This window comes from Corvus kubaryi, unplaced genomic scaffold (genome assembly GCF_017639235.1).
Source record: "Corvus kubaryi isolate FWS band 111438036 unplaced genomic scaffold, C.kubaryi_AGA036_p1.0 138, whole genome shotgun sequence".
Lineage (NCBI taxonomy): Eukaryota > Metazoa > Chordata > Aves > Passeriformes > Corvidae > Corvus > Corvus kubaryi.
The window spans coordinates 12296224-12316621 of NW_024580672.1; the positions used below are offsets into that span (position 1 = coordinate 12296224).

Consider the following 20398-nt stretch of genomic DNA (forward strand, 5'->3'; position numbering starts at 1 on the left):
TAACAACGGTAACAAAAATGCACCAAATAAAAAGAGATGACCAAAAGGCTTAAACTTAACTTCACAAAGCCTTAAATTTATATTCAGTGAGAAATAACCCTCTAAAGTCAGATACATGGAATTGTGAATAGTTACTGCATATGGTGATCTGTCAGAAAGCATCTTACACTTCAGTATCTTCTGTGTTTGGTTAAACCTTCTTAAAATACAGATTTATTACATTTCTCTTATATAAATCCTGCTACTACCTGTTGCAAGCACTTCAGAATATGTTGGAAAAACATAGAAGCTGTTAAAACATTTTAATTGGTTATTTGTAAAATAAAAATTTCTTTTTTTTTTTGCTCAACCAATATCATTACTCAAACAATAAACTGACAATATTCCTACCCTACTAGATACTTACTGCAAAGACAGCACTGGAAGTTTGGAAAGGAAAATTTTGTGAACAACGCGTGGAGCTTCAGCTTTGGTAACATCAACAAAACAGATTTGACCTATTTGGGTCCCTACAGCAACACTGTTGGAGGAGGGACAGCAAGCCATAGAAGTTGCCTAGTTGAGAAGTAGAAGATACTTAACAGTTCAACATATTTTTATATATTATGCTATTTGTTAGTATGACATTTCCTTTGCTATTTAAAAGTCCCTAAAATTTGAAGAAGAAAACCCAAGTGGTTTATTTAAAAAACATGTTTTTAACAAAGAAAGTATTTTAGAGCCATCATGGAAATTCAATCTATGCTTTGTAGCTACACATTAAAAGCTAATTCTATTCTTTCCAGAAAATACCAACCATTATATCCACTCTCCAGATTTTAAGTAAAAGAAGTTTCACCTAAATAAAACAGTGAGTGCACTGTTGTGCACAGCTGCTACAGAAAGGGATTTTCTTCCTTACTATGTCAGATTTCAGGGTTTGAATGCATCTTAGGACAAAGCATTAACACTTCGAAATATTTTTATCAACTCAATTCTTAAAACCTGTTTTTCATATCAGTCAAGGCATTTAGCTTTTATACCTTCAAAACTTTTCTGTTACTCATTAAAAAGAAAAAAAAAAAGGAATACCATAAAAATTAAAATTTAGGTATTGTTTACAAAGATGTGCTTAAAGACACATCACTAGGACATGTGGCTAAAATGTTTCCTCTGCTTTGTAGTCAAGATAAACACATGACATGATTTGCTCAAGGAAACATTCTGAAACATAATATTCTTTAAATCTCATCCATGGGTTGCTCAAAGACATTACTGAGCTTTGCTCAGCACTAGTTGATCCAAATCTGTGGAATATTATGCTATCAATAGAAAAATATAAAAATTTTAAGTATCAGTCACGATATAAGATCCTGGTTTCATGTACCTCAATACCAAGGTTTAGCTTGCTGAGGAAAGTTCCATCTTCCAAGGACCAAACTTGTACTTCACCTGAAACTGTTACAGACTGTTGAACAGAGAAAAACAGAGTCAAAAGAGGATGAAATAACCAAATAGTCTAGAAGTGACTAGTGATCTCCTATAGAATATAAATTCAACTAATTTCTATCATAGCAGATTAAGGGTTACTAGCTTCACTTGGGATTATTTAGCTTTTCATTAAGTCCAGTTGCTGCAAGGTACACCTGCTTAAGGAATACTTTCAATAATTTTTGTGCATTCCTGCACGTACAGGAATGATCTTTAAGCAGAATGAGACAATTTAGGGCAAAATGTGGAAGCTTGATCAATATTAGCACTCCCACCATTCTGACTACAATAGAAGAACCTGCTTATAAATTTCTTTGCACAGGAAAGCCTTGAGGAGAGGTCTTGTTTTCTCACAAGAAAAATGATGGATATTAAAACAATACTTGATTTCTTCTTATATCCAGGAAATTTTGTAATCCCTCAGTAATGTAAGGCTAGAGATCACTCAACCTTCACACTACTCATACACAGTCAGGTAAAATTCAGCGTTCCCATGCTAATGGTGAACAAAGAGATCCAGCCAACTTAATCAACTATGACCCCAGATTTTCTAGGCTGGCTACTTGGAGAATTCATGACCTGGAAATGAATTTCTGGCTAAAATACATGTCTTTCAGGAGTAAAAGACAATGAAAAGCAAGGAATTTCTATGAACGGACAGGTCCATGAGTAAGGCATTCTTTGTCCCTGGACCCAGAGCAGAAGTATCTCTCAGGATGTTCCAGCCTGTCCAGAAGGCTGAAAAGATCATTAGCAATTGTTGGACAACATCAGTTCTCTGAACTAAATCTTTTGCTCAGCTATCTTCCTGAACAATATAAGTCACACAAATCAGCAGCAGAACCAATACAACATAAATGACCCCACCTGCATTTTAGGGTAAGTTCTGACCCCTTTATAGGCTGTAGCAGAATGAATGCCATTTACTTCCTTAATGAGAAGTTACACAACTGTAACAAATACCAGAACAGTCCTGACTTCTGCAAGGCTTTTCATTTCATGCCTTAGCAACATACTGGTTACCTGAAAAGAGCCACTGTTCTATATTAGAAATAATACAATTTCTTACCACACAGTAGTTGTTCCCTGGAGTAAGAAAATCAGCTGCCAGAAAACAACTGCTGGACGTGTCCAAGAGTTTGACAGCTTCTCCACTATGGGCAGGTTTGTAACTATAGACTGTCCCCTGACAAATAAAGAGAAATAATCCATCACTGGCTATGAAACTTTTCATTAAAAGCTTTTGAACACTTAAAAATACCCCACCATCTTTCTGAGCTTCACTCTTTGAACTTTTATATTTTACTCTAACCTGAGGTAAAAAGTGCCCAGTAGGATTCATCTGAATTTAGTGGATTATATTGTTACCCTAGCTGAAGAGGAGGTTAGTACATTTTAGAGTGATCCATCTAATCACATTTTCAAGAAGTTTTGTTTCTCAAACTTGCTTTAATGAAATAATTTCAACACACCAAATCTCATGTGACTCCAGAAATTAATAAATATTCTAAACCAACACAAAACTTCATGTCTGTATAGAGAACAACTCTACTGCAGAGTCACAGTAGGTCTGACACACCCAAACTACACTTTTCTCCCTGTGCAAGCACACATCAAGCCTGGAGTTCATGCCCAGTAGATCCATGACTTGGACACATGGGAGACCCTGAGCACGTACTCAACTGCACACACACAAGGATTTCTGTTGGAAAATCTCAGCGTTAGGTACTTTATAGTCCACCATCTGTAGGAGGCAATTTTCTTGCACTTCATTAAAAGTCTTTCCAATTTTCAGTAGAAACACAGAATGGACTATGTTCACCTCTGATATAATTTGTTGACTTGTGTGATTACATTAGATGTTTTGTACTAATAGTATCAGCATATTCATATAAAGTCACAGGAATATCCCATTCTGTAGTGCTGTTATCTCAAATGCTGTACCTGGTCAGTGACAAGCAGAAGACTGGTGTAATCAGGAGAAAATATGAGGCTGGAAATGGGCTGTGAGATATCTGCACAGATTTTCATCTCATACTGCAGCTCTTTGATGTGATAAAAGATTAAAATGCCCTCCTGTGCAGAAAAGTACAAATCCACATGAGGTCTATGTCACTTACACTATCGGGCAAACTGAACTGCAAGATCTGAAAATCCCTGGAGTAGCAGTGTTTAACTGCAACCCATCACCAATGGTCTCATTTTTCTTTAGTATGTTTAAGTCAAAAGGACTCTAAACCGAGATAATAAATCTATTGAACATGAAGGTGTTCTTTAATACAGTTCTTAGTGACAGTCCATGTTTGATAACAACAGACTCTCACATCAGCTAATGCTTTAGATTTCATGTTTTTTTTGAGACAGTGTAAGAATTTGTCCCCCTCTTAAGCACGAATGTACAATGGCATTGTCAGATTGGGTTGGATATTGAGTTAGATTTTGCACAAAACAATTTGGCAATTCCATTGGCCATTTTCTCTCCTTTCCTGTTTTTTGTCCATCCTTCTCTTCTGTTCCTCTACAACATTCTTGAATAAAACCAGGATTGTCCTCTTTTATTGCTTCTTTGATTACAAAAATAGAATATTTTCCTGCTCTGCTCCCCTGTGTCAAGTCTTCACAAAGTGAATATAGACAGCACCAGAAAGGACCTTTATAGTCCTGCAGCCCTTCACTTTTTCCTAACTCCTGTCTTTGCAGTGAACTCTGCAAATATACTCCATTTGAATGTTCTTTGATTTTCACACAGTAAGTTAAAAGCATAAAGGATGCCTTACACTTCCAGCTGCATACAGTCCCTCATTACAAAATGCCATGGCAAGTAAAACTGGTTTTTGCAGATTGTTTGGTTTGCCACCTAAAAGCACAAAATCAACATAAAATATCAAATTTAATTTATTGCAACAATGTGTCACAACTCCAAATCTGGGATGATTTACTATTTATTTGTGAGTAAAAACATCATAGAGTCATTTAGATTGGAAGGGATCCTAGAAGTCCTCTAATCCAACCCCCTGCTCAGCACAGAGCCGACTTCAAACTCAGAACTAACCTCAAAGTCGGATTATGTTGTCCAGAGTCATATCAGCTAAGGTTTGAATATACCCAAAAATGGAAATTCTGTATCTTCTCTGGGCAACTTGTGCCAATGTCTGACTACCTTCACTGTGAAAGTACTTGTTTCCTAATATACACCCAGAATTTCTGTTGATGCAAACAGTGTCCTTTGCCTGTCTGGTTGTATCTTCTCTGTAGCCTTTCATAGAATAGCTAAAGCAATAGTAAAATCCCTCATTTCCTTTTCTCCAGGCTGAAAAAACGTAGCTCTCTCAGACCATCTTTGTATGTCATATTCTAAGACTGCAATAATCTTTGTGGTAATGTGCTGAACTTCATCCATTCTATTGTTTTTGTACTGTGGAGCCCAAAACAAAGTGTTTGAAACAAACCCCTAAATCCTAACTCAGATAAATTACAAGGGACTGCAGTTCTAAAGAAATGCTAAAACTAAGCAGTAGGAAACCTCTTCTAGCACCACTTACTCCAATTTAAATTAGAACAAACAGAAATTTTTCCACTGTCACTTTCTCCTGAGGCTTTTAATTTGGCTGTCTATGGGCACAAAAGCTATTAATCTTTTGTCATGTAAACACACATAATATTGCCAACAATGTGTCTTACAGAGGCCAGTGTGAGACGAGTTTTTCTAACCAGTGGCTTCCAGCTGTACTCACATATTATTACTCCCAGACATCAGCAGTGCTGCCTAGAAATCTATTAGCTTCATTTGAATATGGAAATACCTTTCTTTTTCTGCGCTTCTCTACGAACATAGGACACCACATCCGCTATTTTCTGCATGAACTCTGCACAAAAGAAAACAATTTATGATGTCGACCTTGTTTGTATGTCAATATTGCAATACAAGTCAGTTGTATTCTACTCTACTGAACAAAAAGGCCAGGTTCAGTACACTAAATTAAAAATGTGCATTCTTCCTCAATATCTACCATTTCTGCCATCTATGCAACTGAGCAAGCACAGTTCTCTTACTCAGTTTACAGCTGTAAAAAGGAGATAACGTGGACTTGGCGTGGAGAGTGGTACAGATGCAGACTTATCTTCCTTCTCGTGCTAAGTTATGGTATTCTTATTTCTAACAATGATTCCTTTTTTTAGATACATTTACAAGGAAACTTCAGCCAGTCTGAAAACAATGCCTAAGTGACATGTTGTGGCTGCTTACGATTCTGTTTGCAACACATTATCAGGAATTCAGCATGTGCTTAAAGCTGGCCATGCACTTAAGCATTCTGCTAAATAGATACAGATTGCAGCCTGTTTTAAATTAAGCAGAAGCTTCAGTATAATATAAATACAGACCATTTTGTTATACAGTTTTAGGACAGCACTCAAAGACGAACATACAGGCCAAGAAAAAGCCCAAATGGCAAATATTCTTGTTGCCTTCTACTCAACTGACAAAAACAGTTTTGATCACACCTCAACTTTTCATTTCCAACTCTTTATTTGCTAAATTCAACACTCTGATCATTTCAAAAAGAGAAATAATGCTGGTTTGTTGGGTTGTTTTAAAAGCAGCCTTCCATTTTGGTGTTAACTATCAAAAGTAAAAGTCAGGGATACTTGCTGCAGCTTAAAAAATCATGTACTATATATGAACAGAAGAAAATAAGATTACCAGGAGATTATCTATTACCACTAATTCAGTGTTTGCTAGAGAAACAGCTCTATGCTAGGAAGAAGCATATTCCAGTACTCCTCCTAAACCTGACCAAAGCATGAACTTCCTGTCCATGGCAGGACTGACACCTTCCATCCCATCAAAGGATGATGGGGTACAGATTGCCAAAGGAACAATTTTTGATGGTTGTGTCTCAGCATCCTCCATTTTGGCAACCCTCTGAATGGGCACAGAAGGGTAATGGCATGTAGCAGAGGAGACAGCTCAGGTTTCCCAGAAGAAGAAGGTGTGAAATGGGTTGCCCTTGACGTAAAACTTTAGTCAGTCATAGCCTGCCAAAGGTCCCCATGAAAAAAGACAGGTGGGAATACTTATAGGGCACACAAACCAACTTGGTGAGTTGCAATCAATCAGAGGTCCTCCCATTCCAGAATAAATTAAAAGCAGATTCCTTTGTCTGAAGCCAAAGACATCTTCTGTTCACTCTCTGTGCCTCACACATTCTCCAGTAAAGCCTGGTAGTGTTTACAGCCTTGTTTTCATTATAAAATAGTCTATGTAAGAGCTGGCATTAAGGAATGCTATTAAGCCACACTGCTTCAGTTTTGTTGTTTGAAGACTCGTGAGCCCTCAAAGATCACTTCTAACATTACCTAACATAGCAAATGAAGACTATCCAACATTTCATGCAAAAGAAAAGAAATTATTGGTACTTAACTAATAGTAAAAATAGTACTGTTGTTAGTACTACTAATAATAGCTGGTATATTAATAGTTTAATGTTAATCTATTAGGGCTGGTTAATAAGATCTGGAATCCTGGAAATACAGTTAATTTAATAAATTTTGATGTATGTTAATTTAATCAATTTTGATGTATTTACAGTTGTTTTGGTTTTGGTTTGTTTGGTTTTTTTCACAAAGAAAAATGAAAGTCAGCTATTGGGTGTTAAAAACACCCCACAGAAGCTCAAAAGACATTCTCCTATGTTTACTGTACTAATTAAAAAAATAGGGTTCTACAATATAGCTTTCTAATTTCTGTGAGGTACACAGCAGGAGAACAGAAGAAAGCACAAAAAGCTTTCACCTATCCCCTTTCCTCCCTACTTGAATGAAACACACTCAACTATTTCTTACCAGGTGGAGCTTTTTGTTGAAGAACAGAAACACTGTACTTCTCAGCATCAATTGCCAAAACATATCCTTCTTTACAGCCCATGTATATTTCTGAGGTTGCAGTCCAGCAGTGGGCAGTGGGATGCACAGAAGTCTTAATACAATTTCTAGGCTTCAGCATGAAAATAAAAAAGTTCAATCAACAATTGACAAATATCTGTATAAGCTGTTACATACATTTCAAAATAAGAAAAAAATAGATCATTACTTCATAGAGTCTGACATCATGTTTAACATCAGCATTATTTTATTCAGTCATCCCTTCAGTGAAGCCAGTAACTGGAAAAAGAACATTCTCCAAAAAAGTATATGTCTGGAGAAAGGGTGAACTCACTCTCTCTCTAGAAGCTTGTTTAAATGATGAATTATATTTTCAATTAAAAACTATATATTTTTAAATTTGCATTTATCTGGATTTATTCTCCAGCATTTGAATCTGTTACAATTTTATCCCTAGCTTGGAAATCCCTCCAGTATCTTCCCTATCCTCACAAAGAAATTGACCCACCATAACAAGGGCATCTCCCAAACTTTTAATGATAAAATTATGATAAAATTCAACACACTGAGCCCCTAGAGGTTTCTTTAAATGTCAGAGGGGCACTGGAAGCCCCAATTTAAATGGTTACTTATTATGACCTTGCCATGACAAATGCCTTTCAAACTGCTTTTCAGAATATTCTTCCACTTTATAGCCAAACGTGAACATGTGGTTCTTGCATACCTGGCAGTACTAAAACACATTTTGTTTGAATAGCTTATTGTATAATCCAAATTGCTCTGTAAAACATCTCTGTCAATCTTTGTGTCAACTGCAAATAAGTGCTAGAAATATCCCTGACCTGGACTTCCCATGTGCCTTGAATTTAATTTTGCTAAAATAACTCTCATAAATCTGTTATCCATAAAACAGGAAGAACAGAACTTCTCCAGCAAATATTACTAAAGACAGAGTGGCCTGTTCAGATACAATAGTAACAGAGATCATAAAAATACCATGATAGAAAGAACCAGATTAAAGAGAATTCAGGGAGGGGAAGAGGGGGACAAAACACAAGAAAACCTTGGGAGAACATTTAAAAGAGAGGATTCGAAGCACCATGCATGTGTGCAGAAGTGGTGAGGATCACTAAACAATATGATGGATGATAAAAAAGAAGATTCTATAATTCTATACAACACCTGCTGTCTCACTAAAGTTTCTATAAAAAGAGGAAATATGGATGGACTTTTGATGAAAACACAGGACAAAGATTCCTAAGTACCTAGATTTCATTAGCAAAATATACCAAGCACTTGCTGTATGATTCCTGGTAAGTAACTTACATTCTATTTATGCTTCCAAAGCATTTTTAATTTCTCAGGGGAAAAATGTTACAGAAATAAAGTATATTAATATTTACCTTATAAATCAAATAGGACTAACATTAATAAATCTATAGCAAATAGGGCTTTACATCACCCAGAAAAACATTTAATACAGGCATTTTCACTGATTTTATAAGGCTTGAGCATCACAAATCTTTGGGAAGGTCGTAACTGAATTTCTGCAAAACACAAGCTTCCTGTGTAAACATAACTTCTGTAATATTCCTTTGTACCTGCTGTCATGACCGTCTTTACACATAAACTAGGTAAAATATGCTAATCCTAGGATAAGATTATGTAAATGCCAAACCAAGTTGCTTCTTGAAGTGTGCATTGGTACAGCGGTGCATAATAATAATAATAATAGTAATAATACTGCTTTTTTTTTCTTAACTTCTCTCCTTTTGAGTATTTTTTTTAACTTCTCTCCTTTTGAGTAGCACCTCTTCAGGGGAAAAAAATTCCATGATGGATCCTTGCCACAAAAAGTTTTATAAAAATACAATAGAATGAAATTGGTGCTAGAGATGAAGTAAATTCAAGTGGGCTTGATTGTCCCACTCTGCTCTGCACCGGTGCTGCCTTACCTTGAATATTGTGAGCAGTTTTGGTCACTGCAGTATAAGAAAGATATTAAACTACTAGAGAGTGTCCAAAGGAGGACTAGGAAGACAGTGAAGGGTCTAGAGGGGAAGCTGCATTAAGAGCAGCTGAGGTGATTTGGTCTATTCAGTCTGATGAAGAGACTGAGGGGAGACCTCATTGCAGTTACAACTTCCTTGTGAGGGGAAGAGGAGGAGCAGGCACTGATCACTCTGTGGTGATCAGGCACAGGACCCAAGGGAATGCTCTGTGTCAGGGGGGGTTTAGGTTGGACATTAGAAAAAGATTCTTCACCAGAGGCTGGATGGGCATTAGAAGAGGCTCCCCAGGAAGTGGTCACAGCACTAAGCCTGACAGAGTTCAAGCAGCATTCGGACAATTCCCTCAGGGACAGGGTGTGACTCCTGGGGATGATCCTGTGCAGGGCCAGGTGTTGGATTCGATGATCCTTGTAGGTCCCTTCCAACTCAGCATATTCTGGGATTCTGTGGTAAAGCACATTTAGAAAACTCTGATCTAGAAAAATCTAATGCCAGAAACAAAGGATGGGAAGCTGTAGGATATTTGAATTCCTTTCCCTCTGCTGCCCCGCTGTGGTTACACTTGGGTACATATCCAGCCTCAGTACGTGGTTCTAGAGTATGGAACACTGACACACGTCCAAGAAGCAAACAAGCAGGCTGGCAATAGGCTTGCTTTTCAGTGCTGGGGTGTTGCAAAGAGGTGCTTAACTTGACAGGACTTATGCATGTGACTTCCCTCCAGTGTCAGGGCTTAGAAGATCTAACAGTGCTCAGTTTTTCTGCTTGGTTAGAGGTTTATGTGCACAGCCATGCATAGAGGAGAGAACTAGTGCTGTAAGGCAAAATAAATTCAAGTCCTAAAAAAAATTACTTAGCTACCATAGTCTGGAGTAAGGTGAAAACATGCCAGAAACAGATTCATTGCCTCCCAGTGCTGAACCCACAGTTTAGTACAAGGGAAACATACCACCACCACAACAACAAAAGGAACAAGAGCTAGTATTTTGGAAGAAAACCTTTCATTTCTAAATAACTTGTTGTTCATTACCTTATCAATATTGACAAAAAAAAATACACCCATCTAAGAAAACTAGACAGTAAATAACTATCAAAATATTTACCATCTAATTTGAAAGAAAAGGAAATCTTCAATGAAGACTGTTAGAACAGCCTACTTGTACTCCAGAAATATTTCTATGGATAAGGACAATACAATCACATTGAGGGTGCTAAAAAGAAATCTAGGTTTTTCTGAAGGCAGATGGGAATGCAAAATCCCTATAGAGATCTTTAGTGTATATATCTAGTATCATTGATAGCACAAACGTTTCCATGTGGAAAAGTTCACAACATGGTTCTGCGAGTTCAAGCATAAGAACCTACTACTACTGAGCAGAATAGCATCCACTCCGGGACAAATTCTATTAAGCCTCACAGACCTAATAGAGGAGCTGTTTTTTTCCCCAATACTTCTTGTAATTCACTGTACAGAATAAAGAATGAAGTGGGTTTTGCAAAGTTTGTCATCTGCAATAACCTAAGAGGCAGTAAGGCAGAAGAAAAGGGCAAGGCCCCAGATGAGAATATATTATCTTCATTTTCCACGTTCTAAGTGATTTCAAATATGAGCAGTTCACATGTATTTAGAATCAATATAGGATATTTGTTTCTAGTTCTTCACTATCCTGAAAACCATGGGAAACCAGTTACACAGTTAAAAACCTCTACCATTGTGAAAGCATGAAGCAATGAAAAGAGGATGAGGTCAGGAAAACATCATTTCCTGTTTCTATTTTTTGATTCTTCTTTGCACACTATCTGATCATACAGAACTCTCATTTGTCCACTGAGAAGATGTAGTTTAATGCCAGTATCATCTTCTGCATGCTAGTTTTGTTATCTCATATATATCACAAGCCACCAAATAGAAATTGATGGTCTTTTTCTTAGAAAAGAAACCCAGATTTGCAAGTTAAATGTTTTCACACTTCTAGTTTGTAGTCAGGTGAAAAGTAAATTTCAAACAAAATGAGAACACTTTTGAAGCCTCTAAAAAGAGGCATCCCAAGGGAGGATAAAAAGTAAATAATCAAATACAAGTGAGACAAATGGCAAGGTCCAGCACTGAGAGTGGTATGGGAATGTATTTCAGAAGCAGGGGTTGCTGTCTGGAATACAGCCTTCAATGTTCCCATAGCCTGAGGCATTTTCAAAGTCAAAAAGAAAGCAATCCCAAAGGGATACGTGAGGATTACTATCAGTTTAGTGTGGGAATAAGTTTTCAAGGTTTCAGCAGGTCATTTTAGCTTGGGCATAGTTAAATGCTGACACACCAAATGCTGCTTCTGGCATACAGATTCAAACCTCCACTGCACAGATATATGACTGTGCTAGGATCTATGTCAGACATCTCACCACTGTACTGCACTACGCAGCAGCTCTGTGCCTTCTCAGTCTCCTGTCAGAATGGGTTTCAAAAATATTCTTGTGGTAACAGATCCATTTGCTGGGTTGTACCTATTTAATAAGCATTGGAATAGTAAAAAGAAAAAATTCAGTAACTACCACAAATGTTTCTGCTTCATCTCCTTCCAGGCCAGCAATGGCTGAAACTGGCAAATCAGGGCCATGGTATGGATCATCATTACGAGAAGGTGGGAAAAACAAATCCTCATGAGGAGTCACAGTCCCATGACCATCGGGGAGTTCCACAGGGCTGTGAAAAAGCAAAAGACAAAAGCAAAGTCTGAGGAGAAGAAATGTGAATAGTAAATGCTGATACAAAACACAGAAGCTGTTTTCCAAATGGGCTTTATTTCTGCAGAAGTAATGGAGGAAGAGTGAGCATGCCTATGTATTTACATGTGCATTCTGTAACGCCAAAACGCGCAAAAACCTTTGGTATTTTTTTCAGATCACAAATTAAGGCCTTGTTTATACTTTCATTAGTATAACTGTCAGTGGCAACATATTGATTATATTAGTAGTTAACAAGATTAAATACAGTTGGGAATGGTAGAGTAGCTGTCACCTCAAAGCATATGTTTTATACTTTGAAGACTCCAACTTGAATGATACATACTACTTTTATACCAACCTCAAAAAACATTTTGGCATAAATAAATTCTAGTTTTGCTGTGCTCAGTGAACTGCATTGACAGAGCCATCCTCTCTGGACCTGTTAATTAGCCACACAAGCTGGAAATCACATAGAAAACTCATACTGCTTTTGGTACAATTTGTGATTACAACAAGATATTGTTTAACTATGCTTACTAGGAACAAACTGATCCAAATTCGATGGTTTCATAGCTACAAAAGCAATGCTCAATGTAGTCACTTACAGAAAAGCAGTCCAGGCGCGACCTTAATGCACCTTAACACAGCTTTTGATTGAGGCTGCCAAAGCAACTGATTAGTATTAGCTTCATGGAATGCATAATCTGGTCATGTGAGTACTGAGAAATGAAATCATAAATTTAATTCATTTGATTGACTAGACAGATTTATAGTGGTTGTGATTTAGCAATTACTGACTGCAATTACTAGGTGAACTAAGTGGGACTAAATCCTTTGCAAACAGACATGTGTTGTTAGTCTTTGATATTAAAATATACTTGTAGATTTTGCCCTTAGCCTGAGGGGTGTTCCACTCACTGTCGCGTAAGGTGATGCTCGTCCTTACACCTCTCAACGTGCCAGATGGTAACGGAGCTCTCAGCAACAAAACACAGCTGCTGCCAATTCATAGGGTTAAAACTCAGAGAGGTCCCTGTTAGCCCTGGCTGAGACTCACTGCACAGGAGGATATTTTCTTGCCAATTCCTTCATTAAAGAGAGTAAAAGAAAATCAGATTCATTAAACAGGCAAAAAAACATTGAAGCCAAAGATCTGGTTGTTATTATGACTGACGTTCAAGATCCAGTTTGGAAAACAAATACTTCATCACTGACAAAAAATTTCTGCTGTCAAACAAGTTAGATGCTCTTGAGAATGAAAAGGATGTGGTTAATTAGCCACACATAAAGTTATTACTACTAGAAAATGATTGAATAACTGACATTTTAGAAACACTATCATGCACTCCCTTCTGTGAAAAGACCAATGGTCACAAGAAATGGATTTTTTTTTCATTAGCTCCATCGATGACTACTCAAAGGGACCCAAACAATTAACTCCTCAGCACCCCAGCCTTGCTTTTCCAATCTGTAACATAATGACTGTAATGCTTGCAGCTGGAAGGTGTTATAATAAGGAAACAAATCACAGTCAGCCTATGATTATCTACGGATTAATTACCTAGGTAATACAGTAATTGTGTTGTGAATGCAGACATACAAGCTATGGCTGCATTAACTAACTTGGGCACAAACCAGGGCAGAGTCTGTGTGGGGCTGTTATGTATAGCTGACAGAAGCCTGGGAATCTGCTTTCCACTGACTTTTCTTTTGTCCAGTATAACCCATTTTATGTTCTCCTCATTTAATTTGCATGTTTTTCGGTATTCAGACTAACATTTGATGGCATTTGCATTTTTAGGTGCTATCCAAGAACTGATTAACAATATTTGAAGAAAATGGTTAAAACCATTTCTTAATTTATTGGATAATCTATCTGATTGCTAATCTAAATATCATTTATAGCTTTGGTATTTGTCACTATTGCTGAGAGGAAAAATCTAAAATGCATACACTACTGTAAATGGATTCAGTATAATCCCTTAATCTGGCTGTAATAAACTCACTCACAGAAATAATCACAAAGCAAACAATGGTTAACATTTATAACATATGCAAAAAATGGGAATTATTCATACATATGCAGTAGCCCTCATTAAAATTACAGGAAGCTATAAACTACAATTCTCACTTTTAAAGATATCAGTGTATCATGTTTTCTAAAGATCTGTCAGCATGTTCTTGTCTCATACCTACCAGATAACACCAACTGGGTTTTATAGTAGATAATTTACTAAGATCTGAAACTATGGTGAAACACGTATCTGAAAAGGAATCTGACATTAAGCTTCTCCTTTCAACAGAAAAGAATAAAGATGAGGGATAAAATATCTCAGATGAAAGGCAGCTTTTAGTTATCCACAAGCTCTTTATATTTAGAGACTGACATCTTTCAAAACATCTCTTATACCTCTGATCCCAAACTAGCTGCTTAAAGTACTGGGGCTGTGCAATGGTCATATAGGCATGACATCTAATGCTCAACACTGAGATTTCTGTCAATGAATGCACAATATAATCCAATCACAAAAATGAAGGTCCTGATTTCACAGTAAACTCACACACCTCTGTTGAAATTATCATAAATTCTAAACTTAATATTCTAATGTAATTGTATTTTGTCACTAAATTCTTTGTGACTTAGGATGGTTTTTTATGACAATTAGCTGCTGACAGTTGTAACACGCTGATTCAAGCTGGTTAAAATTGTTTGGCCTTGGAAATTGCTACTACTATAAAGCATTTGAACATTTCTAGGTATTTCTGGTTTTAAGAATAATCTAGAGAAGTCTTTCAGGATGGAGCATTTTTGTTTAAGAGCACACAATGAACACATTGGACCACGTGTGTTACTTCTGCTGTAAGTGACAAGTGTGTCAGCTGTCAGGCCAGTGAGGCTTTGTTGGTTTCCAGTGTGATATACACAGACATCCTTCTTGAACTACTGTGTATGATCAGAGCTCACAGCAAACTTTATTCTTCTTCAGAAGGGATAAAGAAGAGGCATCTGTAATAGTATCTACTCTCATTACTAAATTCTGAAATTCCAGGAATTTCTGCAACTTCACTTGTAATTGTATAAGAAAAGATCATCATTAAATTGAGACTATACCAACTATTCCTTATATGTCCTTGCTTGCCTTTCTCCCTCCTCATTTATTTTGAAGTGCTCAGACTCCACAGTCAATGGGAACTTGCTGGCAATGGAGGCAAGAGCAGGGCTGTATTTTACAGTACAATTAAAATATTACATATTCTACTTTTCTGTATCTGCACTGCATTATATATTTCACATCAATGAACAGAAAATTATGATCTAACCCAGTGATCCAAGTTAGTGTAATCACTGAGCAAAATTATAAGCCAGAACTAAGATCAAGCAAAAGTAATTAAGAGGAGCACTGAACAGTCCAGGGGGACAAACCAGTGCAAATCGGCTTTAGAACCTTTTTCCTCTTTTCAGCAGGCAACTTTCTTCCACAAACAGCATGGGCTCAGCTTCCAACAGTGAACAGATAATTAACTGATGCTGAAGGCTCTGGAATTAGTCCAAAAAACAAAATTTGGAAGAAGGTAGAAGATAACTTTGGTACCGCTAACAGCCAATTTGACTGGTGTCTACTAATACTAGAAAATAAACAGCAATTTTGGTACAGAAAGTTTGCAGACAATGATCAATCAGGGGGGGAAAAAAAAAAGAGATGAAGGCAAACAGTATGTTTTCCAAATTTGTTAACTTAATTTGTGTTAAAACAGTAGTCAGACAAATATATGAATTAAATGCAAATGGTATGAGAGAATTTTATTTTTTTACTCTTACCATACTGAAAGAATAAATTCTGGGATCGAAGAGTAACTGGCCAGATATGGGCCTGTGAAACTAAATGAAAGTAAGGTATAGTCCAGCTGAGCATCACCTGAAATATAAAAATAAAGAACATGGTCTTTGATTGTCCCAGACTTTATTTTATAGTACCACAGATACTCTTCTCACTTCCTTTATATCCAGTTTAACTCCTTAAATATTCTCCAGGCCCTTGATTTCTTGGCTTTACTGCAGATTATTCTTTTGATCATAAAAATGTTCCCTATATATCACTGCTTGGAATTTTTTCAATTTTTTTCAATAATACTTTGAAATTGTAAAATATTTTTCCTCAAGTCCCATGAATTGCAGCCATGATTTTATTCATATACATGAAAAAAGCAAGTAGCATGATCCTTATTTAAATGGCAAGGGAACTGAAACATGAATAGGGTAAGCAACTTAACTACAGAGAGAAATTACATGAAGCAGGCAAAACCATACACTAAATCCTGGACTCCAAAGTTTAACTGCAAGACCCTTCATTCCTCTCACATCCCGAATTTCTCATCTGGCTTTCAGCAGTCTGCTTGGGAGTCTACTGCAGTATGATTTTGTTGCTTATTCTGACTACATTTTCCTAAAACTAATTCCATTTAACTCCTTTTCTTTTCCTTTTAAATTAGCTTCATTATGTATGGTCATATTCCTCCCTAGCTCGAACCTAAGTAAAAGTAGTACAGTGGAAAATTCCTTCCACTGCTTTCCATAAATCTCATAATGAGATTTATGCTCCCTGCCACACTGTTTTTCAAGTCTTATAAAAAAAAACCAACCTCAGAAACTGGATGATTAAAGCATTGTTTTAATGAAATGATGATGATGAGGGTCACCACATCACTACCTTTTAATTCTGTCGGTTTACTCAGTTCAGGAAAAGTGTAGATGTAGATGATGGGATTGAGCTTCCGGTCAGAAAAGGCCAGCACTTGACTGTTGGCATTTGCTGCAAAGGCTCCCACCTGGCCAGTCTGACACTGCAGTGCTCTTGTCTTCTTTGTTTTGATGTCCAGGAAGAGGATGTAATTACCACAAGGATAGCAGACAGTTTGATCATTGATAAAGCCAAAGTTCTTGTCTGAGAATCCCTGAACCCAACTGAAAATAGAGCAACTGAATGTTAGAACATTAACCAAAGACACACATTTCTCAAACAACTGTGCAAAAGGGAATGTTGTAGCCTAAGTTCCACTGGACTGATGCTTGGGATTTGTTAGATTCATCCTCATACTCACGTTGCAAAACCACAATAACTGAGATTTGGTATTATGAATCACTAGTTCAGTGCTTCCAAAAACATACAGTTGATCTTACCCTGATGGAGCACAAAAGACTGGCATAAGAACATGGAGAGATGCTTTTATTTCTTTCAGTTTTCACTAAAGTCAGCCAAGTTCACAGGCTCTGGTTTTGTACTCATATATCTCAGCAAATGGCATAACTTTATTTGAAAGAATTGCATGGGTACAATCCATACTTGGGACCCAGTTGTGTTTGTTTAACCTTTTTGCACTTTCATAGTTCATCTCATACACAGAAAATAAAAAACATAAAGGCATAGCTTCTGTTTATATGAAGCAAACCAGGACTGTTCTGCTTTAAAGACTCCAGTACTTTAACATGGTAAAACTCTGGAATGTAAACAGGATGTGTTACACAAGGGCTGAAATAAATTACTTAAGAGGACTCTGCTTATGAACTTACAACATGTCAAGAAATTCATAACTGCTTGCAGATGTTTTTACTTTTCAAAAAGTGTGTGGACAAACATCAGGGTTGTCTTACCAAAGGGATCTGCATTTACCACTAAGCGAGGATGTCAGTTTAGCCTGCTGGTAGCACAGCAGGAAACAGACAGGCTCTGTGTATAACACTGCTGTTAGCATCTTCTCTTGGAATTATCATTCAGAAACATCCCATCTCTGCTCTTTTTTCCAAATCAGAGAATTTGACTGGGAGAGACCTTTGTTCTCTGCAATGACCAGAAGCATTTTTATGCTCCTTTCACAAACATAAGTCAGTCATAAAGTCAGCTCAGTTGCTGATCCTTTGTACTCTTAGGAGATGGTATTACAGCCTCAGCACTCTCATACTTAAGAACATTTTAAAATTACTGGTGTTGAGATAAATTTATGCCCAGCAATAACTTCCCATTATCTTTTCTGAGGAGTTTCTGCTCTTGGCTTCTTTTGCTACATAAGAGAGGAGTCAATGTAGGAGCCAGAAAGGAGTGGGAGCACTGACAGTGTGCTTGTGGAAATGAACTGAATGCCATGGCAACAGAGGAGACATTTCAGCTCATAATGTTTTTCTGGGCCTTCCTTCATACAAGAACAGGTTGCATGAGGTGCCATGGCACATGAGACCTCTCTGAACCTGTTTACAGGACTAGCTCTGTGCTTTTCTCCAACACTAGCTCTAAAATAGTGGAAATGAAGTATTTCTAACTTCTGTTTGTGGAGGTAAAATGAAATCTAGAAAACATGTATGCAGGGATAAATTAATGGAGTGACGATGCAATTTATCATTCTTATATATCCTAAGTGGACAAGGGGAAAGAAAGAAAGGAAAGGAAAGAAAGGAAGGAAAGGAAGGAAGGAAAGAAAGGAAAGGAAAGAAAGGAAAGGAAAGAAAGGAAGGAAAGAAAGGGTCTTTATTGTGCGAGTGACCACGCACTGGAACAGGTTTCCCAGAAAGGCTGTGGAGTCTCCATCACTGGAGCTATTCCAGAACCGTCTGGATGTAATCCCATGCACCACGCTCTGGGATGACCCTGCCTGAGCAAGAAGGTTGGATCAGATGACCCAATGTGGTCCCTTGAACCCGACTGATTTGTGATTCTGTGATCTGTGCCCGTGCGAGCGCTCCTTTCCCTCTCCCCCCGCGCTATCCTGACAGATCCCGACAGCGCAGCCTCCTTTCCTCTCCCTGCCTGACCGCCCTATTCACAGAGCCGCCGCGGGGTGAGCACAGCGCAGGCCACCGCGCACCCCACCCGGGCTCAGGAGCGTGTGGGGGCTGTGCCGGCCGCCCCACCTCACTTCCAGCGCGGCCTCCGCAGCGCGGGCGGGGCCCTCCATGGCGGGGCGCTCCATGCCGGGGCGCTCCATGCCGGGGCGCTCCATGCCGGGGCGCTCCGTGCCCGGGCCCTCAGTGCCGACCTCGCCGCCGCGGGACCCCCGCGGCCTGGCAACAGCAACGGCACCCGCCATTGGCCGGGCTCGAGCACGCAGCTGATTGGCCCGCGCCCCTGCGCTAGCCAATCAATGAGCACGGGTGGGTATTTAAAGGCTGGTAGGGGCAGTGTCCGCTTCCATCTGGAGCAGTTGGAAGGGTTTGGGGCGTTGTAGGAGCGCTTATTTTTGATAAAATGGAGTAGTTCTGACCCTGAGCCGCTGATACCTGTGGCCTTTAACCTGGGTGATTATTGCTGCTGTGTCTAGGAAGCAGGTGCTGAATCAAGTGTAGGAGTGCACCAGCCTTGGGGGAGAGACTGTGGGTTCTGTCTCTTGGTCACCCTGTGTGGCCATGCACCTGGTCCAGTGTCATCTGCCCGTCTCTTACCAGGTCTTGTGTCTTTCTGGAGTCATTATCCATAAAGGTGTTCAGGAGGGGCCCGGATTTGGTGCTGAGTGATAATGGCTTAGGGGTGACAGTTGGGCTTGATCTTAAATGTCTCTTCCAAACTTGATTTTTCGGTAAGGTACAGAAGTTGTTACTGAATTGTGTACGATAAAGCTCCTGAAGCTTCAGAGTAAGCTGAGGGAAAGTCTTCCCCGGGAAAGAAAAGTACAGCTGTAGCATTTTCTTCTGTACTTGAGGCTTTTAGCCTGGTAACACAGTAGGAACCTCCAAGTGTTTAAAAAATAGATTTTCTTTCCTAAAGGGAGGATTGTTACTTACAGTGTCTTGCTTGTGTTCGCTTGCTGTTATTTACCTGCACAGTGGCGGTGTGCAGTTGTGCAGTACTGATGTGCACTCTTGGTGCTGGAGAGCGGCATTCCTGTCCAGAGGCAGGAGGACAAGCCTGTTCCTTAACTCTTGTCTCCACAGGCACTCTGCATGCCATGCAACACCAGGAGAGAATGAGGAAGTGGGTTTATTTTCTTTGGTGTTTCTGAGGGCATATTGTAGCATGTGGGTCTTGTGATGTTTGTTTGAGTTCCTGTATCCTGTGTCCAGGCTGTGAGTTAGCAGACTGCTTGTGTGTTGCATAACTGCTATGAGAAATTTCAAATTATTTTTCTCTATTTTCATCCCCCAAAATTTTGCTGAGTCTTTCCTAAGGATAGGTACTTAGAGGAATGAGGACTATGTCCTCTAACACAGTTGTTTGGTTTTTTTTATGGTAGGAGAAATTATTTTGTTGGCAAAGAACACCTTGTGTACAGGTTCTGTTTGCCTTGGGCATGGCAGACTTGCGCAACAAGTTACCATTCCCTTTGTC

The 20398-nt window shown here is 38.5% G+C and overlaps 1 protein-coding gene across 2 annotated transcripts in view; it reads right to left on the reverse strand.

Annotated features, from left to right (window-relative positions):
• CFAP43 (cilia and flagella associated protein 43) overlaps positions 1-19120 on the reverse strand; it is a 43280-nt gene extending 24160 nt beyond the window's left edge. For both annotated transcript variants that reach the window (XM_042019268.1, XM_042019267.1), the window contains exons 1-12: positions 18988-19120; positions 16796-17049; positions 15907-16003; positions 13005-13172; positions 11913-12063; positions 7315-7465; positions 5274-5336; positions 4248-4327; positions 3415-3546; positions 2540-2656; positions 1367-1447; positions 407-555 (exon numbers count right to left, since the gene is read on the reverse strand). In XM_042019268.1, the coding sequence (XP_041875202.1) occupies positions 407-555; positions 1367-1447; positions 2540-2656; positions 3415-3546; positions 4248-4327; positions 5274-5336; positions 7315-7465; positions 11913-12063; positions 13005-13172; positions 15907-16003; positions 16796-17049; positions 18988-19076 (1532 nt within the window). In that variant the 5' untranslated portion in view covers positions 19077-19120. The remainder of the gene's footprint in view (positions 1-406; positions 556-1366; positions 1448-2539; positions 2657-3414; positions 3547-4247; positions 4328-5273; positions 5337-7314; positions 7466-11912; positions 12064-13004; positions 13173-15906; positions 16004-16795; positions 17050-18987) is intronic.
• Positions 19121-20398: the final 1278 nt, after the last annotated feature.